The sequence below is a fragment of the Filicampus tigris genome, chromosome 14 (genome assembly GCF_054856515.1).
Source record: "Filicampus tigris isolate MCC_2025a chromosome 14, RoL_Ftig_1.0, whole genome shotgun sequence".
Lineage (NCBI taxonomy): Eukaryota > Metazoa > Chordata > Actinopteri > Syngnathiformes > Syngnathidae > Filicampus > Filicampus tigris.
Genome location: NC_141230.1, coordinates 13,611,915 through 13,636,511, shown reverse-complemented (window position 1 = coordinate 13,636,511; position 24,597 = coordinate 13,611,915). Strand labels below are relative to the sequence as shown.

The 24,597-nt window shown below is 43.0% G+C and overlaps 2 protein-coding genes across 4 annotated transcripts in view; one reads left to right on the top strand and one right to left on the bottom strand.

Annotated features, from left to right (window-relative positions):
• Positions 1 to 3,800, top strand: part of dip2a (DIP2 acetate--CoA ligase A) — a 79,535-nt gene extending 75,735 nt beyond the window's left edge. For both annotated transcript variants that reach the window (XM_086051269.1, XM_086051268.1), the window contains one exon: positions 30 to 3,800. In XM_086051269.1, the coding sequence (XP_085907395.1) occupies positions 30 to 282 (253 nt within the window). In that variant the 3' untranslated portion in view covers positions 283 to 3,800. The remainder of the gene's footprint in view (positions 1 to 29) is intronic.
• Positions 3,801 to 4,465: 665 nt separating this feature from the next.
• Positions 4,466 to 24,564, bottom strand: sacs2 (sacsin molecular chaperone 2). 2 transcript variants are annotated; one of them, XM_086051266.1, is made up of 10 exons: positions 24,452 to 24,564; positions 23,136 to 23,275; positions 20,838 to 20,911; positions 20,121 to 20,167; positions 19,895 to 19,982; positions 19,218 to 19,329; positions 18,750 to 18,896; positions 17,225 to 18,656; positions 15,821 to 15,909; positions 4,466 to 15,754 (listed from the first exon to the last, which is right to left on the bottom strand). In XM_086051266.1, the coding sequence occupies exons 4-10, from the start codon at positions 20,147 to 20,149 to the stop codon at positions 4,959 to 4,961; spliced, it is 12,693 nt and encodes a 4,230-aa protein (XP_085907392.1). In that variant the 5' UTR covers positions 20,150 to 20,167; positions 20,838 to 20,911; positions 23,136 to 23,275; positions 24,452 to 24,564; the 3' UTR covers positions 4,466 to 4,958. The 2 variants fall into 2 exon arrangements, with proteins under 2 accessions (XP_085907392.1, XP_085907393.1); XM_086051267.1 differs by having other exon boundaries at positions 20,121 to 20,163.
• Positions 24,565 to 24,597: the final 33 nt, after the last annotated feature.

Sequence of the window (24,597 nt, the reverse complement as noted above, 5' to 3'; positions counted from 1 at the left end):
ACTAAACTTGCTTCCTGTTGTGTGTGAAGCGCCGTGTTCACTTGGACCAACCTGCTCGTGGTGGTGGTGGAGCTGGAGGGCTCCGAGCAAGAGGCCCTGGACCTGGTGGCCCTGGTCACCAACGTGGTGCTGGAGGAGCACTACCTCATCGTGGGCGTGGTGGTGGTGGTCGACCCCGGCGTCATCCCCATCAACTCCAGGGGGGAGAAGCAACGCATGCACCTGCGAGACGGCTTCCTGGCCGACCAACTAGACCCCATTTACGTGGCGTACAACATGTGAGGACTCGGCAGTGGGACGCCGCGGCGATTCCTCGCCATTCATGTGCCACGGCGTTTTGTCTGCTGCGGACCAGGGGCGACACCGGTCGCGCTGCCATTCACGACAGGGACTCTGCTTTGATTATGTCCCAACCATCGCCGTTGCATTAATGAACAGAGAACAGTGGTGACGGAGTTGTAGGAGGGTTGTAGCGACCACCAGGTGCAGTGGATATCAAAAGTCCGCACAGCCCCTGTCAAATGCCAGGTTTTGGAAGAGAGGGGAAAAAAGCAATTCCACAATGAATGTGACTTATAACCTTTAAAACGCAATTGGAAAAAAAAATACATCTAAAACAGGAGATTGTTGTCACACTAAAGGGACAGTATTTGTCCGAAATTTCTGCAGCTCATTCAATATTTGAGTCACCCTCTTGGTAGCCTTGACTTGATGACGATGTGTTCTAAGCTATATTGAATGCCTTGAAAATTGTTTTGTACCCTTCACTTGACAAACAATAAGACCCAGCTGATGGTGAGGGAGCTCTCTGTGGACCATGGCTGTCAAGTGTGACTACAGAAATGTCAGGAAAAGCCTGCTAGAACAGCTGAGCTGTATTTTTTTTTTTTTTTTTTTTTTAGTTGTATAAGGTATAGGTCATATTTATGGTGAACAAAAGTTTTAGAAAATATTTATTTTGGTTTCATTTTTTAATATCACAAAAACATGGCATTTGAACAGCGGTATGTAGACTTTATATACACTGTAGGTTCTACAGTACTTTGAAAGTAGGAATGGCATTTTGTTTTTTTAATTGGGATTGGAAAATCTGTCTTGGAACGTGCCCTATATGGTTGCCAGTTTTGAGCAGAATAATTCAGCTGGGAAGAGTTGTTCCAAAGTGCAGGTCTGTGTCCAAGTAGCTCAACTTCTCCTTTCTCTTCTTCAGGACACAAACTAGTTGAGACTGTATCAACAGCGCCCCTGCAGGTTGCAGCCAAGCCGTGCACTCCCATTTTTGCCTGTCTTGCTTCAGGACAAACAATTGCACACCTTAGAAATCAGATCATGGGTTGTTCTGCTCATCCCCATGACAGATGTTGTGGTTCCACTCAAAACTTGTCACATAGTTTTTGTGCGTTTTCTTTTTTATGTAAACTCAATGCAATATGACTGATGTAAAGAATGTGGCTTTGGAATTACGCGGTGACCACACCTTAAGTGTCTTTTCCACCCCAGCTCTGCTTGAATTTAATTCAGTCCAGTTTGGCAGCTGTCATATAGAGAAAGTACAGGGGGGTCTTCGGTTTTTACCACGGATTACTGTTCCAAAGGCCGCGACAACTTGAATTTGTATGTTTAACCCAATGCCTATTAGTATAACATTAGCCTACGCTAATGCAGCAGTAAGTCATAATTACAGTAGATGGGTAATAGTGCTGTATACCACGTCGTTCCCTTCAGACCGCCAATGGGCAAAAGGATTTAAGTGCACTCGATATTGGACCTTTTAAGAGGAAGTCAATGCCCCAAAATTATTTGCAATACATTCACTAGTGCAAACATGGCATTCTGATTACTCTTGCGTTTGTGAAAATATGAGTTAAGCAGCAAATTCCACCCGTTTTTAGCCACTTCTGGGAGCGTCCATTTTGTCACTTTTGTCTATTGAAAATTACATCACTGTTGCTTAGGGTTCAGGTAACGACCAATCACGGCTCACCTGTTTTCTGAAGCTGAGCCACGATTGGTCGTTATCTGGGGTCCTGAGGGTGTGTGATGTCATTTTCAGTCGACAACAGAAAGTGACAAAATGGCCGCCACCCAGAGATGGACAAAAACAGGTGGATTTTACTGCTTAACTCATATGCCACAAAAACAATATCAATCAAAATGGCGTGTTTTAGAGTAGTGGGGCTGCATAGAACATTTTGTCAAGAATTTTTGGGGTTGACTTCCGCTTTAATTTAAAAATCACTTTGATTTTGAAGTACTGGTACCAGTATTTCTGTAACCTTCACAAACGCAGTAGTGAAGTCATAATTACAGTACCGATAATTTATTTTTTATTTTATTTATTTTTTTAATACAAAACTGCTTTTCATTTGTGTTACGGCTAAGTTGGAGCTGACTGAGATGGGTATACCCCAGACTGATTGTCAGTCAATCACATCCAGACCAAAAACAAATATGTAAATCTTCTAACCTAATTGTGGATTATGGGATGAAGCTGGAACCGAGATTCCAAAACTGCATTTCAAATCTGTGCGGCAGATGTGCTAACCACTCACCCAGCGTTCTGGCAAATATAGTGTATAACCAATGAAAAATAGCAAGTGCGGTGGTAACTTTGTGGGCCTCCATTTGGCTGAAAACATTTTATGTTGGGACCGTGGCAAACTGAGGACCCCCTGAAAATAACTGTTTCCCAATTGCACCCACGGTCTTATCAAATGTGACCATATTTGAGCCTCAGCCAGCCATTACAAACAAAGCACTCCATATATACACTACACACAAAAATTGATGTTGGCTTTTTTGGAAAAAAAGGATTTAGGATGAACCTAAAATGTGCTAAATATTTTAACAGGTGAACTTAAATCGACCTTATCTGAACTGTCCCACTGACCAATGTTCCAGTAATTTTTACACGACTTGTTCTCTATCAAGGTGCTGAACATTTCCAAGGGTGTACATTTTATGCCTTTCTGTGACTTCTCCAGTTTCTTGTGTTGCAACCGGCTGACGACACATCCTGTTTGAAGTTAATCACTTGTTTGGCATCTTCTTCAAATAAAGTTTAAATACCACTTCTAATTGAACCAGGAAATGTATTGATCCTTTTATGGCTAAAACTCTTGCGAATTTTGCAGATGAGCTCCTTGTTAGAGAGGTTGTGCAAAAACACTTAAAAGGTGGACATGTGAAATGCAAAGTTAAGAGAACGTCAAATTAATTTCAGCTATAAATGTTATAGTGCTTTTTGGGTTCATACTGGACTTTTTGTAAGAAGAGTATTTTTTTGTCCATACCACCAACTGTGATAAATGTGTGCGTTATTGCGCAATAGGCAGTTTTCTGCATAATGTTCCCAGCCTTTGTTTCCAGTGCCAAAAGATTGAGTGTCAGACGCGTTGCATGTGCCTCCCCCCTCTTTGTCGGGATTCCCGTGACTTTTGTGCTTCTTTGCCTCAGAAACAGGCCTTGAGCATGCTGCAAGGATGTACAGGTCTAATGTAAACGACAAATGGACATGGGGAGATTAAACACAAAGACTGAATGAATCTGCTAAATATGTGAAAATTGTCCCTCGCAAACAATCTGAGATGGACTCAAGATTGCGAGGAAAGGATACGCACACAGTATCTTTTTACAGGACAAATGAATAGGAAGCAAATGCAGTAGCAGAGGACCGTTCTGCTCAGGTGACTGTCACGTGTGTTGTATAACATGGAAATGCATTTTGTCCGATATACGGTAAGGTGTCATTATTTTCATAACATGATTTCTTAATGAATAAAATAACAATTTTAACTTAACATTGTTGTGGTCAAGCAGTCTGTTTAGGGATACTGGTCCACCTCTCACTTTCTAATAATAACCAATGGATGTTATGAATTGGCGGGAGTGAGAACCCATACAGACAAAATAATTTTAACTCATGGAGGCGGTTTTTCATTCATCACGTAACAATTTCCCACATGAACATGGGTTTGAGATTTGAAGTGTGTTTTGAAACAAGGTTGGCATTTTGTCTACTTGCAAAAAGCATGTGTGGCAAAAAAACAACACTGCTTATCAAAATAACGATATACCAATAGTGAAGCGTGACAGCAGGATGCTTTTTTTGGGGGGCGGGGGGGCTATTTTTCAGCTGGAACTGGGGCCTTAGTCAAGGTGGAGGAAATTATGATCAGTTTCAAATGGCAGTTAGTCTTAGCACAAAACCTTTGGCCTTCTACTAGAAAGAAAAAAAAATGACAGGAAAAGCCTACTAGAACATCTGAACTTTGAGGTTAACATGAGTTTGAATATGAACGATTCATTCTGAACAGCCAAATCCTAATTTTTCAGAGGGTGTGTGCACTTGTGCAACCACAATTTTTTTTACAAAACCTTAGTTTTTTTCCCCCTCAATTGAGTCGACCCTTGTGAGAATAAGCAGTTCAGATAATTGATGGATAGAAGTTACAGGTAACATGAATTGTGGAAAAAACTTTTTTAATATGAATGAATTAATTTGGTCTCTTTTTAATCACAAAAACCTGGCAGTTGAACAGGGGTGTGTAGACTTATATCCATTATACGTGCGAGTTCTCGAGTACGTTAGGGTCGTTAATAAACAGTGGATTTTGCAAACATTGAACATGAGACTCCAAAGCACATTTGTTACATTAATTGAAGAAGTACGACATTTTTAGAACAAGAATTACTACCATTATCTAGATCTAAATACATGTCAATACAATACAACACAATATGTAAGTGTGACACTTGAAAATAGCCATTGAAGATGACAATGTGACAAAGCATTATAGCATGACTGCAATCTACAAAACATAGCTGTCTTATTCTGGTCCCATGCTGAAAGAGTTGCAATCAAACCCAACTGGGTTACCACTAAATGGGATCGGTCCACTGAATTGAAAAGCATAAACAAAGATGTAGAGTATATGGCGTATGTTCCTTGTAGAACTTTAATTCACATATTTTTCTACTGCAGCCAGGAGCTGAGTTGCTATGTTCAGTACCTCACCCACGTTGGCCAAATGGAAACTTTCATTTGGGATGCGGGGGAAAGGATGGTGGTTGGGATATTGCGTCTTTTTAGCATCTACGCCAAAGGCCTGCAGCTGGGCCACACTCTGAGGCAGGTCGCTTAGCATGGGGCTGTAGCGCGAGACTTTCTTAGCCATGCCTAAAATTGTGCCGTTGAGACATTGGCCGTTTGTTTTGTACCCAACAGCGATGATGGCCTTTTCCACTGCCTGGTGGACTTTGAACAGACACCACTCGGCACTCCCCGCATCGCTTTCGCCGCGCGCAGCATTGAGGTCGCAGCGGGCCTGCCGACACCACCGTCGGGCCTCCTCTCTGTTGGGCCTTGGAACATATCTGTTTTGGTCCCAAAAGTTGTAGGAATGGTATTGTAGGACAATTCGTTCTCGCCCACTTTTGTGGAGCAAAGCCTCCTCGTCCCATTGCTGGTAGAAGTGTCCGAATGAAGCGCAAGTTCTGTCTTTCACGTATCTGACTGCCATTGTGCCATAGTGGCACTGAGGGTTTTTGTGATGATGCCATTTGAGGTACAGTCGCTTGCCGTGTTTTATCCTCTCCTCCTGTGGAAGAGTCCAGATCTCCACCAAACTTTGATCAATTTCCTCCACTGCTTCTTCAAAGGTTACTGGTAAACATCTTGTGGCTATGGAAGCTGAAGCTTGTTGGTACGTTGCTGCTTGCAAATTCTCACTGGTGGTTTCTATGGCTTCGTCAAATTCTAATTGTGGCATGTTTTCAGATTTAAACTGATAGAGGTCTCCGGTACTGACTTCAATGATCTCGTCTTCACCAATTTTTACTTTGTACCTCTGTGAGTAAGGTCCAGATTGTGGAGGCAGTACCTCCACAATGACTGCATAAATGTACTTGTCGTCAACGCAGTAAGCTACATATTCTCCCTCTTCAAAGTTGTTGAGAACATTCATATCTAAGGAATCGTGCCACTCCTCTGGAATCTCTCCTTTCAGGGCCTGCGGGCTGGCCCCAACAATCTCTAAATCTACACTGTCGTGGATCCCGTTATCGGTCAGAGTTTTACGAACATCTTGTACATTGTCACAGAGGAGGAGCTGGCTGAGGACCAGGAGGTGCTCTGGCAAAATTCTGTTCCCTAACAAAGAGCTTACCACCTTTGTCAAAGTCATGTTCACGCTATTTATGACCTTTGGGTCCATGATGTCATTGTGTTTCATGTAAAACACGCAACCTCTTTCAACTTGTTGGACAAAAACGTCCTTCTCACATGCCGTGTTCTCCAGAGCACGGTCTTTCAGCCACAGCTCCGTCATCAGGCTCGTGCAACACACAATCTCGATGCTGCCGAATATATTCCGACACATGTCCGCAGCCTGCTCTTGGGTTAGTTTACCTTTTGACTGCTCTCTCATAAGACATATCAGTCCATGTGCCAATTCACTCGAAGTCAGGTGTTGATCAAACCAGCCACGAAACTCACAGGCCTGACTAAGCTCACACAGTTGCATGCGCGATTTCACAAATTTTTCTTCAGTGACCTGCGACAGCATTTTAGGTTGGAGTCTATGGGGCAGCAATTGCAGCAGACGACAATGCTCATATATGTCGGTGCCCAAATGACATGAGCTGAGTTTCTCGAGCAACAGGAACTCTTTGTCCAGCGTTGCTTCCAACCGTTGGGGGTCAAAGGCTGTGTTGTTGAAGTACAGTTCAGATGATGGGTGGAGTTTTCCATCTACAGCAGGCAGGAACAAAGTCTTTACACTGCCCATAAGAGATCGGTTACCCTTCTTTACAAGTAACAGAAACAATTGCTCCACAGCACGTTCAACTGTTTTCTTTTGGTTCTGGTTGAGTCGGGTTTTTCCAAGGGAATCAGCTTTGATTGCTTCCAGAACATTACTGTACTCAACTGCAGTTGGTACCTCCTTCACACCAACTTTCTCGAAGAATGGCCAAAACGCAGTGTCCCTGGTCGGAATTTTGTACAAATATGGCCTAAAATCAGGTTCGTGGGGGAGTGAAAGAGCAACATTTCCCGTTCTCACCACTCTTTTATCATTTTCGACCAACACGAGCGGGACGCCATTCAATGATCGGCTGTCAAATTCGATCGCTTGCAAGTAGGCATAACAAAGTCGAAACACAGTTGCACGGGTTTTAATCTGAACGTCCGTTTCACAAAGTGACAGGGAGACATTTAACATGTTTCTGGTTACGCAATTTGCAGGCGGCCGTCCATGAGCTCCCGCTTGTGTAATTCTTTCCAGATACTTCTTGGACTTTCCTGGTAGATGTATGATAGGCATTGTAGACCAAATCAGATCTTGATCCCTGTGAAAGCTTTCAATTAAAGACCCGTTGATTTGAACAGCGGTGGTCTCGAGCGCAAATGGCAAATGATAATCACACAGTTCTTGTCTTACTTTGACAGGAAAAATGAACTTAATGTCGGTTATGCTGTCCAGCAATGTTTCATCACTTGAAACGCTCAAGGCTTCTTGGAGAACTAGGGTGGATTTCTGTTGCAGCTCCTGAGAGTGACCCTTTGCCTTAGCTTCCGACTCTACCTGCCTTGCAAAGCGTATGATATCGTCTCTGGACACAATGTGCTTCATTCCAAGTTCCCGGAGTAACTGCTGTGCAGCTTGTTCTTTATATTGATTTCCTTCGCTCAACTCAGCCCAAACACTCTTAGGCACAAATCTTTCTTGAGGTAACATTGCCTGATACAGGGTAACTCTCTCATCAAAGTAGTACGAGACTGGTACCACTTGGCCCTCAGCATTGACAATCATTGGTACCGTCGCCAGTTTGGGAATTATGGCGGACTTATGCTGAAAATAACTGTCAAGATTTTGCAGTGAGAGTAACAGTTTGAGGCACTGCAGCTTCTGACGCTCCGAGAGTATTTGCACGACAGGCAAAATGATCCTCATGAAATACTGCAGATCGTTCAAGACCTGAATGCTCAAAGTTTGAGCCACATTGAAGTTCTCAAGATTGTTTTTGAGAAAAAGGCTGTTGCTCTCAGGAGGCTTGGACAAGTCTGGGAACTGAATCAGTGACTCCGTGCTCATGTTGAGGATGTAAACCACTTCATGGCCATCAATCCTCACTCGATTGCCGTGGATTGTTTCGAACAGTGGCAGCGACCGGAGCTTGCTCTGATACGCGGGGCAGTTTATGGACTTTCCGGACTGCAGGAAGGTTTGAAGTTCTCTCAAGTCAGCTGAAGAAAGCTGGTGAAACTCGGAGTGGTTTATAATAATGACCTGGTTCAGCACAGAATTTTTGTCATTCACGTTCATTAGTTCGGGTTGCAGAAGTGAAATTTTGCAAGGGTCAGTCTCTATGAAAAAGGCAAAGTCAAGCATCATGAAACCCATTTTGAAAAGGATTTCAGATACATCATTGATCGATTTGGGGGGAATTACACTGGGCATGGCTTTCATTTTTTGAAGGAGGTGCGTGTTTGATCTTGGGCACACAACAGGTAAAATACAGAAGTCACCGAAGAGCTGCTTCACACCAGTTAACAACAAATGTTGATCATCACTTGGACTTTTAGTTCTTATATGGCTTAATAAGAACTTCCACAGCAATTTCAGCCAGGCTAGCATTTCTTCATTTGGAACATAAAGACCGTGCTGTGGGTCAAGCTTACATTTGTGAAGATTCTGCTGAATCAAAAGCTTCAACCAGTCGGACGCATCAGGAACTGTCAACATGCTGGCGAGGCTCATGTTTTCGAGTAGCTTCAAAAAGTCACGATTTGTCCGATAATGCACAAAATAATGCTCGTAGCCAGAGAACAGACTGCTGTATACGGATATCAGCTTTGGTGATTTGTCGTCAAACACCCTCAAAACCCCATCCGCTGTGAGGAGAAGAGGAAGCCCGTTGAGTAGAGCAGAATCCTCACTTGTGATATTTTCCTGGCAGATATCGCGTAGGCAGAAACGGAGGAGCTCCGAGCATCTTTCTGGATTTTGGATGAGCGTGTCATTCACAGGCAGTGGTAAGCCATCGCTTGTTTGCTTTGGATTATGGATAGCCTTTGCTCTCAAGAAGGTCCGCACGCTTGAAGGATTTACATCTTTTACAGCAATGCCGGCACTTTTGAAACCATCCCATATCCTCTGCATTCCACTGGAGAAGGGAACCAAATCCATGCCAAGGTCCCTCAAAATGTGATTTATGCCCCCATTAGAGGATTCCAAGTAGGGTGCAGTTGTTAGTGAGGTCCATCTTGCACCACGCCACTCAATAGAATATTCAGTGGTAGTAGGCAATGGCTTTTCAGTAGTTACTCGCTTTGTGCACCTTACCACTGGTATAACATCAAGGCCTCTTTTGCTAATTGATCTGTAGACCTCATGTATCATTTCGTGCCATTCTTGACCAACATCTTCAGACACTGTTGGCCAGAAACAGAAGTATGATGTAGATAAACACAACATCATTTTTTCAGGGCTAGCTGTCTTCACTATGATTTGGCTGATGTGATGAAGAAGATCTGCATAAAGTGGCGCAATGATGTTGTTTTTCAAAGATTCGTTCCAGTTTGCTTTCAGACTCAGGCCATCTTCTTTCCAAAGGCTTTTTCTGGCACAGTCAACCTCAAAGTCTCCATTAATGTGAACAGGTAGACCAGTGGTGCCTGGTAGAGGAAGCAAACAAAAGGCTCCGCCTTTAAAAACACTGCACCTGGGTGCTCTTTTGGAGTTCATGCGTGCTGCTACTGTTGCTCGTGGATATTTTCCTTCTTCATCAGTGGACTGCGATGTCCCAAACTGCTCTGCAATGATCCACCAACTTTGTCTTTTGTCCGAGGTTGAAATCAATGTTTGATAAATTGCTTTGCGTGGGACCGAGCCTTCACTTAGAACAGCGTTTTGAAGACACTTCATGCCAGCCTCTTTTTCTTGTTGTGTTTGTGGTTCAGTCTTTTCTACTGCAAAGATTGTTGTGATTTCACCTTCATGGTCATTAATTTCATGGACCTCGACTTTGCAGATATTTTTCAAAAACAGAATGAGCCCTTCAGGGTCCTCAGATAGGGCAGCACACAGGTCTTTCAAGTCGTGATCAGTGACTTCCCGTTGTGATATTTTTGAGATCCCTGCCATGGTAAGAGTCCTTAGAGGCAACCTAATCATGGTTCCGTCTTTAAGGGAAAATTTGTCTGGAAGATAGGATTTGTAAACATCTTCGTACATCTCCTTGAATGTGTCACCTAGTTTATAGCCGATGCCTGCACGCACATGCTCGTTGTGGTTTTCAATGTAATTTTGATTGGGATCTGAAATGCATAGTAAGTCGTCTCCAGTGAGGATTGAGGGGCAATCAGTCAGATGGTAAACAGAAGTGAATCCAAGTCCATATTTTCCAATCTTCCCTGGATTATGGCGCTTTCCTCCAGTTCCCAGCTGCTGAATGCCAGCCAGGTCCGTATCTGAAAACACATTGTTGTTGAAGACGCAGAGTGCTGGGCCCTGGAGCCAATTCCATTTCTCTCCAAAGGTTTTTACAGTGCCGTGCTGTCGTCTGTCCCAAATAAAATGAATTTCCGTAGCCTCTGCATCATCAGCATTTTGGATGAGCTCTTTGAGGATATCTTTCTTTGATGGATAGGAAGAAATGATGTTTTGAATCCTAACAGTTAAGTGCTCTTTCTGTTCGAACTGGAAAGAATGTGGCAAGAGGTTTTCAACTGCATGGCTTTGCAGAGTATGATGTCTGGTTGTTTTGATTCCAAAATGGAGTGCCATAGCACGTGGGATATCCTTGTGGCAGAGAGTAACATCCATTGTAACTGGCATCCATGAGCTGTCATTAAAAAAAAGCTGGCAGGCAGGTTCCAAAACCCCATGCTCATTGGGTATGAGACAGTCGCTTGTGGTGTTCTCGTTGGCTGAGTATATGCCTCTGTTTAAAATTGTGAGACAAATTCTGAGATCGTTCTTTGGCAAGGGTTTGTTTCCATGTTTCAAATGAACTTCCTGGAGCACAGTAAGAAACTGGCGTAGAGTAAAGGTGTCTTCAACACCTACACTCTCCCAGAGATTACGGAAATGAGCAAAGGCAGGTGGAAGTACATGGAGATAGGGCTTTACATGAAATTGCTCTTTGACCGCCACGCGGTTCACGTTGACAAATATATTGCCGTCAAAAATGAATGGGAATGAATTAGCCCTCTGAGAAATGAATGTTGATGATTTTGAGTCACAGAGGTATCTATCCAGAAAACTGTAGCATTCATAGGCAATCATGTGAAGCTTGGATTTGTCCGTGGATCGTGACTGCTCCTGTGTTTTTTGCAACTGCTGGAGCACCATGTCTGGTACTGGGGTGTCACGAATACCTAGTGTTTGTAGGATCGGATCAGTAACATGTATGTTCAAGCCAGAATGATCCAGAACAGGTTGTGTTTTGTCAACTAGCATTGAGCATTTTTCACTGAAAATGTCAACCGGCCTTCTCAGAACTGACTTTGTACCGCTGCAGCAAAATGCTGGGAGAAATTGGATCGTTCTTAAAGTTTGCCAGTGGCAGGAGTCTTTGACATTAATATGATCCTTCATGAGTTCAAGAAGGCACTTCAAATAGCCATATGTTTTTGTTTTGTCAGTCCTCCAAAAGGTATGGATTGTTTCTGCTTTCTCAACAATAGCCTCCAGCGGAAGATAGTCATTTGCCATTCCAAGCTCCAGCAGACGTTGAATCCTCTTTGGGGAGCAAAAGTCATTCTCCGTACCTCCAAGCAATTTCCCCTTCTCGTCTTCAAAAAGACAAGCCAGTTTTCCTGATGGATTCACAAGTTTCTTGATATATTGGAGGTGTCCATCCATTGTGGGGATGCACGGATACTTGATCAAGAGACGGTCAATTTCCTCTGAGGTAAGGTCAATGGCATGTAACAAAAGAGTATCTCTACTCTGAGTGTCCAGGGTGGCAAGGTTCACAAACACCACGTCTTGATAAAACCTCTCCCAACTCCATGTTTTCTCCTGTAAAACCTTCTCAAGCCCACTGTGTTTGAAGCTATTTCGCAACCAGAGTGGAAGATAAACAACCTGGTTTGGTTCTTTGATATGTTTCTGACAGACCTGCATTACAAGTGTATGGATCTTTTCATCTTCTTCAATAGTTTCATGTAAAAATATGGCATTGTTCACTGAACACCATTTTTTGCCATCGCTGAAGACCTCTGGGGCAATGTGGTGCTGGGTGATGGTTGAGTAAAACTTATCAACCAAAGGTTTGAATGTGTCACTAACTTTTTCTCTATTAGGCCAAAAGGTGTGATAAGAGTAATTTTTCAGCTGGACGTTTTTTGACATGTTCTTTAATACCAAAAGTGCTGTAACATATGCTGTCACTATGGGATCCTGAAGTAGAGCTGTGTTCCAGTCATGTTTCACCCCACTTTCCCACAGACCTTTACGATTACTTGTTACAGCGAATGTGCCATTGATATTGACTGGGAGACCAGTGTGAATTGCAAGTGGGAGGAAGCAAAATGCCTGACCAGTTAGCTTGGTTTCCGGTGTGGAAAATGTTCCACGTTCTGGATCTTCATGCAAAGGCACAGCTATTCCCCCAATCGGCAAGGAGAACTTGACTGGCTTGTCCTGTTTTAGGGCCATTTTTAAAGATTCATTTGTCCCAAAGCAGTTGTGCACGAGCCAAGACTGACTTTGTCTTCTACCTGATTGGTAACTGCTTATTTTGACAATGTTGACGATACAGCAGTCAATAACTCCTTTGCGATTCTCACCAGGTTTCAGCAATAACTTTTCAGCTTGAATCTGCGCTGACTGACGACTCTTATCTGGAATTCTTATTGCACTCAGAGTGGTTTTGACGACAGTGAGGACGATTTGTATTTCGTCATTCCTTGGCGGAGTTGCTGCATGGTTTGAGATATTTTGCAAAGACAATGTGTTAATGTTCTTCAGGAACAAGACATGCATTTGATAATTGTTTGTTAACTTCTGCTGAAAAGAGACAATGCCGTCTTTGTCATATACTTTGGTGCTTATCTCTGATCCAAGAGCCTCCTCCTTGGTTCGGAAAGGAAGTTTGATGAGAGTGCCTTCGTAAGGGGGTGGAGGACTTTGTGTGGTGAAACTGCAATCGAAAATGTTTTCGTATGGTCCAAACTGACCAGGGAAACAATGAAAGAGATGCTTTTGGGAGAGGTCCAACTTGATTCCAGGATTTGATTTGTTTCTGATTATCTTTTTAAGGTGAGTCACATTTGGATCAAGTATAAGGAGTCTGTTTCCACTTAGGACGGATGGAACATCTGTCACATGATACACAGTGTTGAATCCAAGTCCAAACTTCCCAATTTTGTCCACCTTGTGTTCTTTTGAGGCAGAGCCCACTCTCACAATATTCTTCCAATCCTCAGATGTGAACTTCTCATTATTGAATGCCCAAAGGCAAGGGCCCTGACAAAGGGCCATGCCAGGATCTATGAGATTTTCAGGGGGATTCTTGTGTACTCTGAAATCCACCAAGAATTTACAAGAGTCTGCTCCAGCATCTTCCGCATTTTGAATGAGCTCTTTGAAGACATCGCTTTCTTCATCATACTCTTTGAGAATGTTTTTAATCCTCATCGTTATGGGCTCAGATTGTCCACACTGCTCAATCCCCACAAGCTCAGGATCGAGGATGTGCGTACTAAGGAACTGGATGTTGAACCATTCGGCAGCAGCTTTTGGAATCTCCTCGTGCAGGACATGCACTTGATCCTTGCTGTATTGAAGCCCCTCTAAACTTTTTTTGCTCAAATCACAGAAAACAGCCGTTGACAGTGATTTAAGAGTATACTGACCCTCTTGTGTGATGACTGGCACTGGTATGTCCTCTTGAACCACCATCTTCTCCTTCCATATCCATTTGACAATTTCTATGGAGACTTTAATCTCAGAGAGTTTTGCAGTTGGCGGCTGTCTTTGTTCAATGGATTTCATGATGGTATGGAGAATGTCAACAATGTCACACTGTGAAAGCACCGATCTCAAACCAAACTCCTTCAGGAGCTTCTTGTATGGTAGGAATTCCTTAGATAATTTCCTCACCCACAAACTCAGATCTAGATTATGCGGGTAATCTAGAACCAAATCCCGGGGAGAAACAAACTGATCACCGCACCACAGCCAACACTCGTTCCTATCCATTAAAGTTACAAAGTCCGAAATTTGATCTTGCATGTGTTTGTAAATACTATGCAACATTCTTTTGAAATCTCCATTTGTGTCAGGATCATCTATTTTGTTTATGTCTGCAATTAAGACAAACAAGTTGTCTATGACTTTCTTTGGCGGGGGCCGGCATTTGAGACCAAGACTGTGGCTAACTCTGTCACTCAGGCTTCCATTTAGAGGCATTACATGCCCGACAATATCCTCATACTGAGAGTGTCTTATTTCATGTGGGCAGAAGAGCGAAATGTTGTCCGTGGTATTACCAGGGTTAGCACACGGAACCCATTTCAGCATTCTGAGGCTGTGAAGCTGTGCATCAGAAAACTTGGGCAGGAGACTGTGAGCATCGAGCATGTTTAAGAGCGCTTGAGCTTTGCTGAGAGTGTGCGAGTTAACTTGCAGTTTGCCAATCACCGTGGCAGCGTGCAGCAAGTGCTCAGGAGACACATCCGCTTCTCTGTTTATTATACCAAGATCTGTTAGGGTTTCAAGCATTTGGTCTGTTTGCAAGTATAGAGAAGGGGGGAAGAAATCAGCGTCAAAAACTACTTTGAAAACTGGAACTCTTGGATGAAGGAAGTATGAGGTCTTTTTTAGCACTCCGTTGGCATGCATAAAGTTTAATTCTTGACAACGCTGTTTTAAGGTCTTATTTTGGGAGAAAAGGATACTGCCATGCTGTAAAATCCACGTCATGATCTTTTTACTGTCCTCTTTGCTGCATGCTTTGTCTTCAATGTTATCAATCAGGAGATGGGCTGCTTGAGCTGCATCCAAAAGATTAATGTTGAGCATTTGCAAAAGTCTGCGATCAGCCTCAGTAGTACACTGCAGTATTGATTCAGGCATTGGTAGATCCATTGGCACTTTTGGACGGCAGCCTAAAAGCAAAGCCTTTTTTGATTGTGCTGGGAGAGGCACGCCTTTTGTATTTCGAAACAGAGGCACCTTTGAGAGGAGATCCTTCTCGCTATTCGAGAGAGAATCCAGACAAGAAAGATATTGCTTCAATTCTTCTCGAGTGCCGGGACACATGGTCTGGAGTTCTCTGACGAGATGCTGATATTCGACGTTCATCAAGATAGTCACGACACTTCTTGGAGATGGACACAGCACAAAGGAATCCAGGTCGTCATGCTTAAGCCATTCATTTCCCCTCACCACTGTACCGCCAACTTTTTCCATCAACATGGCAATTTTATCCGGCAAGCGGATCTGCCTCCTTTGGTGGAAAACAAGAGTCGTGTTTGGATTCAGTTTAGCAAGTAATAAGGACTGACTGGAAGAGAGGGGACCCACAGGTATCAATGGAATGTCAATGAAAAGGCTTAACTTTGTAAAGTGAGTGTTGAGGAACTTCCAGAATTCTTGGAGCCAATCCAAAGGTGGATGCAGATGTTTGTTGACATCCCAGCTAACAAACGCTGTGTTCAACCGCTTCCAGTCCTCAGGCAAATACCTCCTGGTGTACTGTGCCACCTGATCTGCATCAATGTGCTTTATCTTGAATAATTCTGTGGAAAGACAACAAAAATATAAACACGTGCAACAGAAGGATGATAAAAAGATGAATTTCTTACTTTCACGGGCCATTTGTTTCAAGTGGGCAGTGCAGTCCGGGTTTAAATCAGTCGGGATGAAGAGGTGTTTGCAAAATGGTAGCAAAACTCTGCAAAGAATATAGAACTTTTGTTCACTAGATGTAGAATGTAGAATAAATGGACTCATCATCATGATATCTAAGATTATGGTAAACAAAAATTGATGCGGTGTACTCCTATACCAGAGCAAACCGAAACCACAGGAATGAATTGTTGAGAATGTCAATCAAAACTGACCGTAAAGGAAGAATTTATCATTATTATTTTTTACTGCTGTCGTGCAGGCTTGTGACTATCCTTCACCACCAACAGAAAATGACCAATTCATTATTTTTTGTGATTGTTTATAGAGGGATGTGAGAATATGAGTGTGCTGATCTCTGATTTCTATGCCACTTGCGCACTGTAATACTGTGGCCACAAACTAGTTGAGACAAAATCGACATGTAAGTGAACTCCATTGTGGCTTAACTGATGCAAGACACATTTCACTCATTCCCTGCCATTGAGTCCAGCCATTCAATACCATTATTTATATTTTTTCTAATTTTTTTTAATCGTTAAGGCCCTGATACACCAAAAAGACGCTGGCCAACAGTGACAGACGCTTATCCCCTGTGGCGTCCGGCCGGCTGTCGTCACGTCACGCTGGAGGAATACACCGCAACGACAAACAGCGACGCTGACCATTAAAGTACCTTCTGCGCATGCATAAGATGTAATACCCTTCCATACCAACGGCGGCGGCAGTCACCATTTCTCATGGTTAGAAAACTCCCACCGGAATGATGTTGGCCGGGGGCGGATTATAACAACGTAAACAATGCATTCAGCTCTATTCTTCGCTCACTATGAACTCCCACGCGAAGTAAACCATCACGTTCTTGACACGGTATTGTGAAATACGTACATGGTCAATCCTCGCTCTTGTACTTGTAAGAAGATTAAGGCAGCGGAGGTGTGCTCACTGTTTTTCCGCATGTCACTTCTTGTTGGTGCTCCGTGCGGTGATTTGCTAGCTAACAGCCAATCAGAGTGACCAAATGTCACAACTGGCTACCCCAATTCAACATACGTAAACGCCCCCAAGACGCTTACAGACGGGTTACAACACAACGACGGTGGCCACTACACCAATCAGACGGCGCTTAAAGACGCAACGATGCTTAACGACCTCCGACGTCGGTTTGGTGTATCAGGGCCTTTAGGGTAGAAGAGGGTCTGAAAATGTCTGGCAGTGAATGAGTTAATCCACAATTCTGAATTCTTAGTATTCTTATCAATTAATCCCCCGTCCATATTGTAAACACTTAAGAAAAGCCGCCAATACTAACTGGGCTGCATGCATCCACACATCTTTTCAGACGTGCAGTCCTAAATTACCTTGGAAATTCCTTGCTGTCAATCAAGGCAGTGTCCTCCTCTTTGTCTGTGAAAGCTCTAAAAGAGCCATCACTGAGTGGGAGAAGCTCAAGATTCCGGAGATCCATGTATTTTCCATCACTCAGAATGTACTCCAGAAGAGAGAGTTTGTCATCTCTGGACAGGTTACAGATGTCAACGCTTTGGAGGACCTCTCTGAGGTATGCTGGAGTCACATACGTTAGGCTGTTGGCATGCGGGTGAACTGTTTCTATGGCTCTTGCAACATGGCACGGAAAAGTTACAAGATTCTTTCTACAGGAGAGCAAAGTTCTTCGAATGGCGGTCAGTGTGTCAGGGCTCGCTGGGTCAGGACAGGGTAGCACAGCTTCCAACGGACCGATGAAGTCTCTTTCGTCTCTGGCGAGGGAGAGCACAGCCGCATTTTCTCTGAACAACTGATGAAGGACATCGACGGCGATGGCGTGCCATTTCTCCTTGTGTTGAAGCTGATCAAGATCCGGCCACAGATCATACACAGAAGACACAGGGAGCAAAGCCTTTTGAGCATGTCTGATGGCGTCTTGAATGATCAGTCTGTACGCTTGTGGCAGCACGGTCTTTATCAGCAATTCGTTCCACACGGCGTGTTCGTCGTGCAGCTGATCTTCCTCCTGCCACTTGATGTGTCTCCTGTTATCTGTGAGGCCGAAGCAGGCATTGACGTGGACTGGCAGTCCTGTCTTGTTACTTTCGTTGTTCGGCAGTGGGAGAAAGCAGCTAAGTCGGCTCCCGCCGGTGGCCCTCGTCTCACCGCAAGGGAACGCCAAGTCAACCTGTGGGAGAAAGCTCAACTTTTGTGCGAGGGTGTCCAATTCCGCCACATTTCCTTCCTTCATGGTACACGTCGTCACAAGCCACTTTGTTTCTTTGTGCTCTTCGGAAGAGACGGTCAGGACTTTGAGTCTCGTCGAACCCTCGATGATGGTCCTGTCCAGTGGCTCCAAAACAAGATCCGTGGAGGCCGAGGACTGGACTTCAAGTCTCGTGCTCACAGAGCCATGGATGTCAATGTGCATCAAGGTCACCGTGGTCACATTTTTCAGGAACAGCAGGCTCAAGTCTGCATCTGCAATGAAGCTATCAAAAAGCTGAACAACCTTATCCGTGTCGTACAAATTATCCGAAATGTCTGACGCCACCGCACGCAAAGGGAATCTAAAAATTGTCCCGTCAAAGTGTTGATCTTCCATAATGACTTTGGACCACTCTTGTCCGCTTACGAGTGTAACAATGTCCCGGAAGGGCTGGAACTGATCTCCAATCGTCGTCAGAGCTTCTTCATGCTCAGCGTCGTCCAGCGCCCAACGGAAACCGCCTTGTCTTTCCCCAAATATTTTTTCTTGGGGATCTAACATGCCAAGGTAGCCTGAGCTGAATATACTGGGAACATCTGTTAACGTGAATAAAAATATATTGCCTTGTCAATACGCTTGCCCCAAAAAATCCCCACAGAGGTATTTAGAACATTTGAGAAGGGCTTTACCTGTTATGTGGTAAACAGAGTTGAAACCAATTCCAAACCTCCCGACTGTGGTGGGGTCATTGCGCTTGACGCTTCTCCCGACAGCCTGAATTCCCTCCCAGTCTTCATCAGTAAATGGTGCATTGTTGTAGCTGTACAGAGCAGGTCCTATACAAAGATAACAAGGGATATTTCTGAGAAATAATGATAGGCTTTGTTAAAGGTCACATACGCACAAACTGAGGCCTGAAAGTTGTCTTATGTACATTTTGGTGAGTCAAATGGCGATTAATTCTTCTTCATAGCAAAGAAAAATCCTTGACGGCCTTTTTTTGCAAAATCAGATATGCTATTTTTGCATTCCGTTTCATGTATCATTACTAGAATCTGTGATTATGACAAGTAATAATAGCCATTTAAGAAAGAGTCATAATAATGTCGCACAAATAGAGAACCACAGTGAACTGTGAGCATCTTCATCGTGGTTACCTTGGAATCGTCCCAAAGCGTCCGTCCAAAGACTTTCAGTTCCGTAGCTTCTGTCGTCATGGATAAAAGTCACATTGGTGGCTTGAGCGTCATCTGCATTTTGAATCAGCTCCTGATTTAAAAAAAACACACATCAGCAAACAACCATGTCTACTCCCCATATACAAATAAAATACACTGTGTTCCAAATTATGCAACTGATGTTTTTCACAGATTTTCCGAAATAGTCGATGACACAAATGACACTCAGCTTAATTTTCTACGTCCTCAACCCACAAAGTAAAATTTGCATGTTTTTGATCAAATTTCCCAATGATAACAGTGCATCTTGCAAAATGAAAAAGGTAAAATACATTTTGCAATCAAAAACACCTTAACAGGTCTCGTTACATTTTAACATAGCAACATCGGAATTTGGCACAGAGCATTTGACGTGTTTTTTTTTTTTTTGGGGGGGGGTGATTTGTTTTCAACATTCAAATTATTGTCTAACTTGGAAATTACGCTAAGTATCATGTATACTTATATAATGTATTTGCATTGACTGTTTTGGAAAATCTGAGAAAATGACTTTTGCATAATGATTTGGAATGTGATGTATCATAACAAAAAAAAAAAACCAATCAAACAACTGTTTCTAATCATGTCACCTTTAATAAGATAAATACAACACCCACCTTCAAAATTTGTCCGCCATCCGGATACCGACGCAGGATGTCTTTCAAATAGTCAATGAAGGGAGGCGCTGTGGCCCCGAAGGAAGTCCTTCATCAAACAAAATAAAATTCAAATAAGACATTTTATGGCATTTTCAATTCCAACAATTAAAACAGTTCCCACGGGAAATTTGTCTGCCCCATCATGACTATCACTCATTAAAAGGTTCACACACGGAAGACTTACCGTATTTTTTTCTTGGCGCTCATGCTCATCTTTCTTTGAGTGGCTTTCTTTGAGAAAGGCAGAAAATCATGTTCATTACAACTCTTAAAGCGGAAGTCAACCCAAACATATTTTTTTCAAGAATATGTTCCCACCAGACTCACTAGTTGAAAAACGGTATTCTGATTAATTTTGCGTTTGTGAGATATGTTAAGCAGCAAAACGCACTCTTTTTTAGCCATCTCCGGGGTCGGCCATTTTGTCTTCTGTCGACTGAAAATGACATCACAGCTGCCCACAACGACCAATCACGGCTGACCTGTTTTCTGAATCTGAGCCGTGATTGATCGTTGTGAGCAGTTGTGATGTCATTTTCAGTCGACAGAAGACAAAATGGCCGCCCCCGGAAATGGCTAAAAACGAGTGGATTAACACTTATTCCACAAACGCAATATTTATCAGAATGCCCTGTTTCAACTAGCGGGCTTGCATACAACATATTCATGAATAAAAAAGGTTTGCGTTGACTTCTTCTTCAACAGAAGGCTTTTCAGTGTGGGTAGAGATTATGTTAAAACTAATGCTAGGGGAGTAGCAGATATGGCAAGGGGGTGGAGGGATTAAGATAACAGTGGAACCAGAAATGGTAACCGGGAACTAGTGTCAGCTTCTCTGTCCTCAGTGCAAGCAAGAAAGCCTGCAGAAGGAAGTAGTTGAATAAATGGATTGTAGACTCACCCAAGAATCAAGTTGCTGACTCGATTCTCATCAAGCAAAAGCTTTGCAGGATTATGAGGTGAAGGAGAAGATGTCTGAAAAATATAAGTATAGACAAGGTGGCTCATGAGTAGGTGTACGCTGTACTTATTTTTTCATTTGATGTCATTTACACTCTTTTTCAAATTATCATTTTAAAAAGGACATTAAGCCAAAAAATTATAATGTTCTATGTGCTCCCACTGGTCTTTGCCGTCTGAAATCAGGGAAAGATGGAGGGAAGGACAGATGGTAGATGCAATGGGTGTGTTGCTGTTCGTGTAAGAGAAGAAGACATAAGTTTCAGCAGCCTAATATTAATATGACTGAATATGCAGCCGATATCCTACAGGTTGGATGGAAGGAATTTTGAAGTAAAGTAGAGTGCCAACCAGGTGAACACACACACACAATGCGACAGATAAAACCCTAACACAACCCCTGAAACCATAATTTGAAACCTTAACACAATGCAACAGGTAAAACCTTAACACAGCCCTTGAAACCATAATTTGAAACCTTAACCCTCATTTAAAACCCTGACCCTCAGATATACTGTTGTTGTTGGGACTTCGGGCTTATGCCAACATACGGTCATTACCATTTATAAATAATAATAATAGTAAAAAAAACGTTAAAAACGTTTATTCCTTCATATGTTGCTCTCTTGTGCTTCAATATAATATAATACAATACATCCATCCATCCATTATCTATACCGCTTATCCTCACAAGGGTCGCGGGTGTGCTGGAGCCTATCCCAGCTGTCTTCGGGCAGTAGGCAGGAGACACCCTGAACTGGTTGCCAGCCAATCGCAGGGCACAGAGAGACAAACAAACATCCGCACTCACAATCACACTTAGGGGCAATTTAGAGTGTCCAACCTACTATGCATGTGTTCGGAATGTGGAAGGAAACCGGAGTACCAGGAGAAAACCCGCGCAGGCACAGGGAGAACATGCTAACTCCTCACAGGAAGGACGGAGCTGGGATCGAACCCACAACCTCTGAACTGTGAGGTGGACGTGCTAACCAGTCGACCACCGTGGCGCCCAATACAATACAATATGTTATTTTTCTTTATTAAAATCCCCGAACAAAAATTGTGGTAGTTTTGGGGGCTTGATTCATCCATCCATTATCGATACCGCTTATCCTCACAAGGGTCGCGGGGCGTGCTGGAGCCTATCCCAGCTGTCTTCGGGCAGTAGGCGGGGGACACCCTGAATTGGTTGCCAGCCAATCGCAGGGCACACAGAGACAAAGAAACATCCACACTCACACCTAGGGGCAATTTAGAGAGTCCAATCAACTTACCATGCATGTTTTTGGAATGTGGAAGGACACCGGAGTACCCGGAAAAAACCCACGCAGGCACGGGGGGAACATGCAAACTCCACACAGGGAGGACGGAGCCGGGATCGAACCCACGACCTCTGAACTGTGAGGCGGATGTGCTAACCAACCATTTAATTTAATTTCAATGTGCATTATTGATTTGATGTACGAGCAAATAGAGTCATGAGCTTGGTCACGGAACACTTAGAACTCATTAATCAAGGTACAGTGCAAAGTTTGTTCAAGTAAACTATGTAGTACTCAGGATATCCACGGGTGGCGCTGTTACGCCAGACTGAAAGTTCCCATTATAAAGAAACGAAACTGAAAACTTGGCAATCATGCGATTGCAATTCTCAAGACAGACAAAAACACTGGAACAGACAATAAAACATTTAACTAAGTGTTCCTTTGATTCTTTGTTGCTTGGCATTTAAGTTCTTAATTCTTACTTCTTCCACACTGTCAGACAAGGCAGGTTGGGTGCAGCTATTCTGCCAGCGTCATAGCACATTATATTGATATAGCTATTATCGGTTTGTTGAACCTGCGTGAAGCTGTCCCCGCCACGCTAAGCAAAATTTGGGGGAAATAGTCTGTTTCGTTAGTGCTTCTTTTATGTCGGTTTGTGCCGTAAAAAACTGATCTGATAAGGGATGTTTAGTTCAGGTTGAGCTAACTATTAACTAACTATCAAATGTAAAATACAGATATTTTCCAGTGAAATAAGCCTTGAAATTGAGTATAGCCTATAGACGTTGATTGTTTTTCCTGTAAAGAAAAAAAATGAAATGGGATGATAACATCCAATTATATGTCAATCAGTATTAATTGTTTTTTCTAAATAGCAACAACCAATCTTGATGATGAAAATCATAATCATCATCATCATCATCGTCATAATCATCATATGAAGAAGAGAAGAAGAAAACAGGCATTACCTCAATTGTGCTCTTTTTCCTGACTTCTCCGATGCTTTTCTTGCTGCTGTCGTATTTAAAGACCATCGGAGTAGTGAGGTCACGCTGCATTTTTTTTTTGGCCCAACCTCTTTTCACCATAGCCAGCTAACTTTCGTTTTCTGCGAGACAAAACCTATCACATCACTGGTGGTGTGAGTGGAGATGACCACAATGTTTTATAATGAGTATCAAGATGAAGCGAGCCACAAAGAAGGAGTCTAAGCCCCATTTTGGTGCATACCTCATTTTGATTTTGACAATCAATCAATTTAATACTTTGAAATTATAGCCTACAGGGTAGGGAATGAAAGCAAAACGTTTTGAACAAAGAAAGGTTACATAAAAACATTGAAAAAAAATAATTTATATAGTTTCAAAAATCAAATAAAATGCTGGAGGGACCAGATTTGTGATGGGGCTACACTCCAGCCTAAACTCAACTAATAACAATTCTTGTATATGTAACATTCATAAATTCATGTATACAAATTTAAATGTAGTCATCCAAAACCTCTTTTTTTTAATGGAAACGACAACCACAGAATAAATTTATACCATATTCAAAACATAATTCGGTCGCTTTTTTTTTTTTTTTAATGTTTTTGTTTGAAATGGCCCTAAGTCCTCTGTACAGTGTACAGCTAACTTTATGTGTCTCTTATCAATCAATCAATCAATCAATCACATTCTATTTATATAGCACTTTTCATACATAAAAATGCAACTCAAAGTGCTTTAAAACATTCAAAGCAAAACATAGATAATTAGAAAATAAATAAATAAATAAATAAATTTAAAAAGGCGGCACGGTGGTCGACTGGTTAGCACGTCCGCCTCACAGTTCAGAGGTCGTGGGTTCGATCCCGGCTCCGGCCTCCCTGTGTGGAGTTTGCATGTTCTCCCCGTGCCTGCGTGGGTTTTCTCCGGGTACTCCGGTTTCCTCCCACATTCCAAAAACATGCATGGTAAGTTGATTGGATATTCTAAATTGCCCCTAGGTGTGATTGTGAGTGCGGATGTTTGTCTCTGTGTGCCCTGCGATTGGCTGGCAACCAATTCGGGGTAGGCTCCAGCACGCCCCGCGACCCTTGTGAGGATAAGCGGTACAGATAATGGATGGATGGATGGATACATTTTAAAAAATCCGTTCATGCCCTCCCTCCCAACAGACCCAAGACAGATATCCATTAGTACATCAGCAATCATTCACACACACCCACACAAAGTGCGCAACCTGATAAAATGTGTTAAAAAGACATGACAAGGCACAGAGAAACCATATGAGGAAAGGGTACCCAAGGGGAGCTCTCCGCGCCGAGGGGAATGACAGCCCACGGCCACAGGGGCGCCACCACATTTTGGTCCATTTTGGTCCTCACCCTTGGAATAAAAGGCCGGCGCCAGAGGACCTCAGGATCCGCGAGGGTTGTTATGATAAAAA

Coding starts and splice junctions, on each gene's coding strand:
- sacs2 (XM_086051266.1), bottom strand. CDS start 20,149: ATGAGCATGAGCGCCAAGAAAAAAATACG. Junction 15,910..17,224: donor GACAGCAAGGAATTTCCAAG/GTAATTTAGGAC, acceptor TATTCTTTGCAG/AGTTTTGCTACCATTTTGCA. Junction 15,755..15,820: donor GAAACAAATGGCCCGTGAAA/GTAAGAAATTCA, acceptor GTCTTTCCACAG/AATTATTCAAGATAAAGCAC.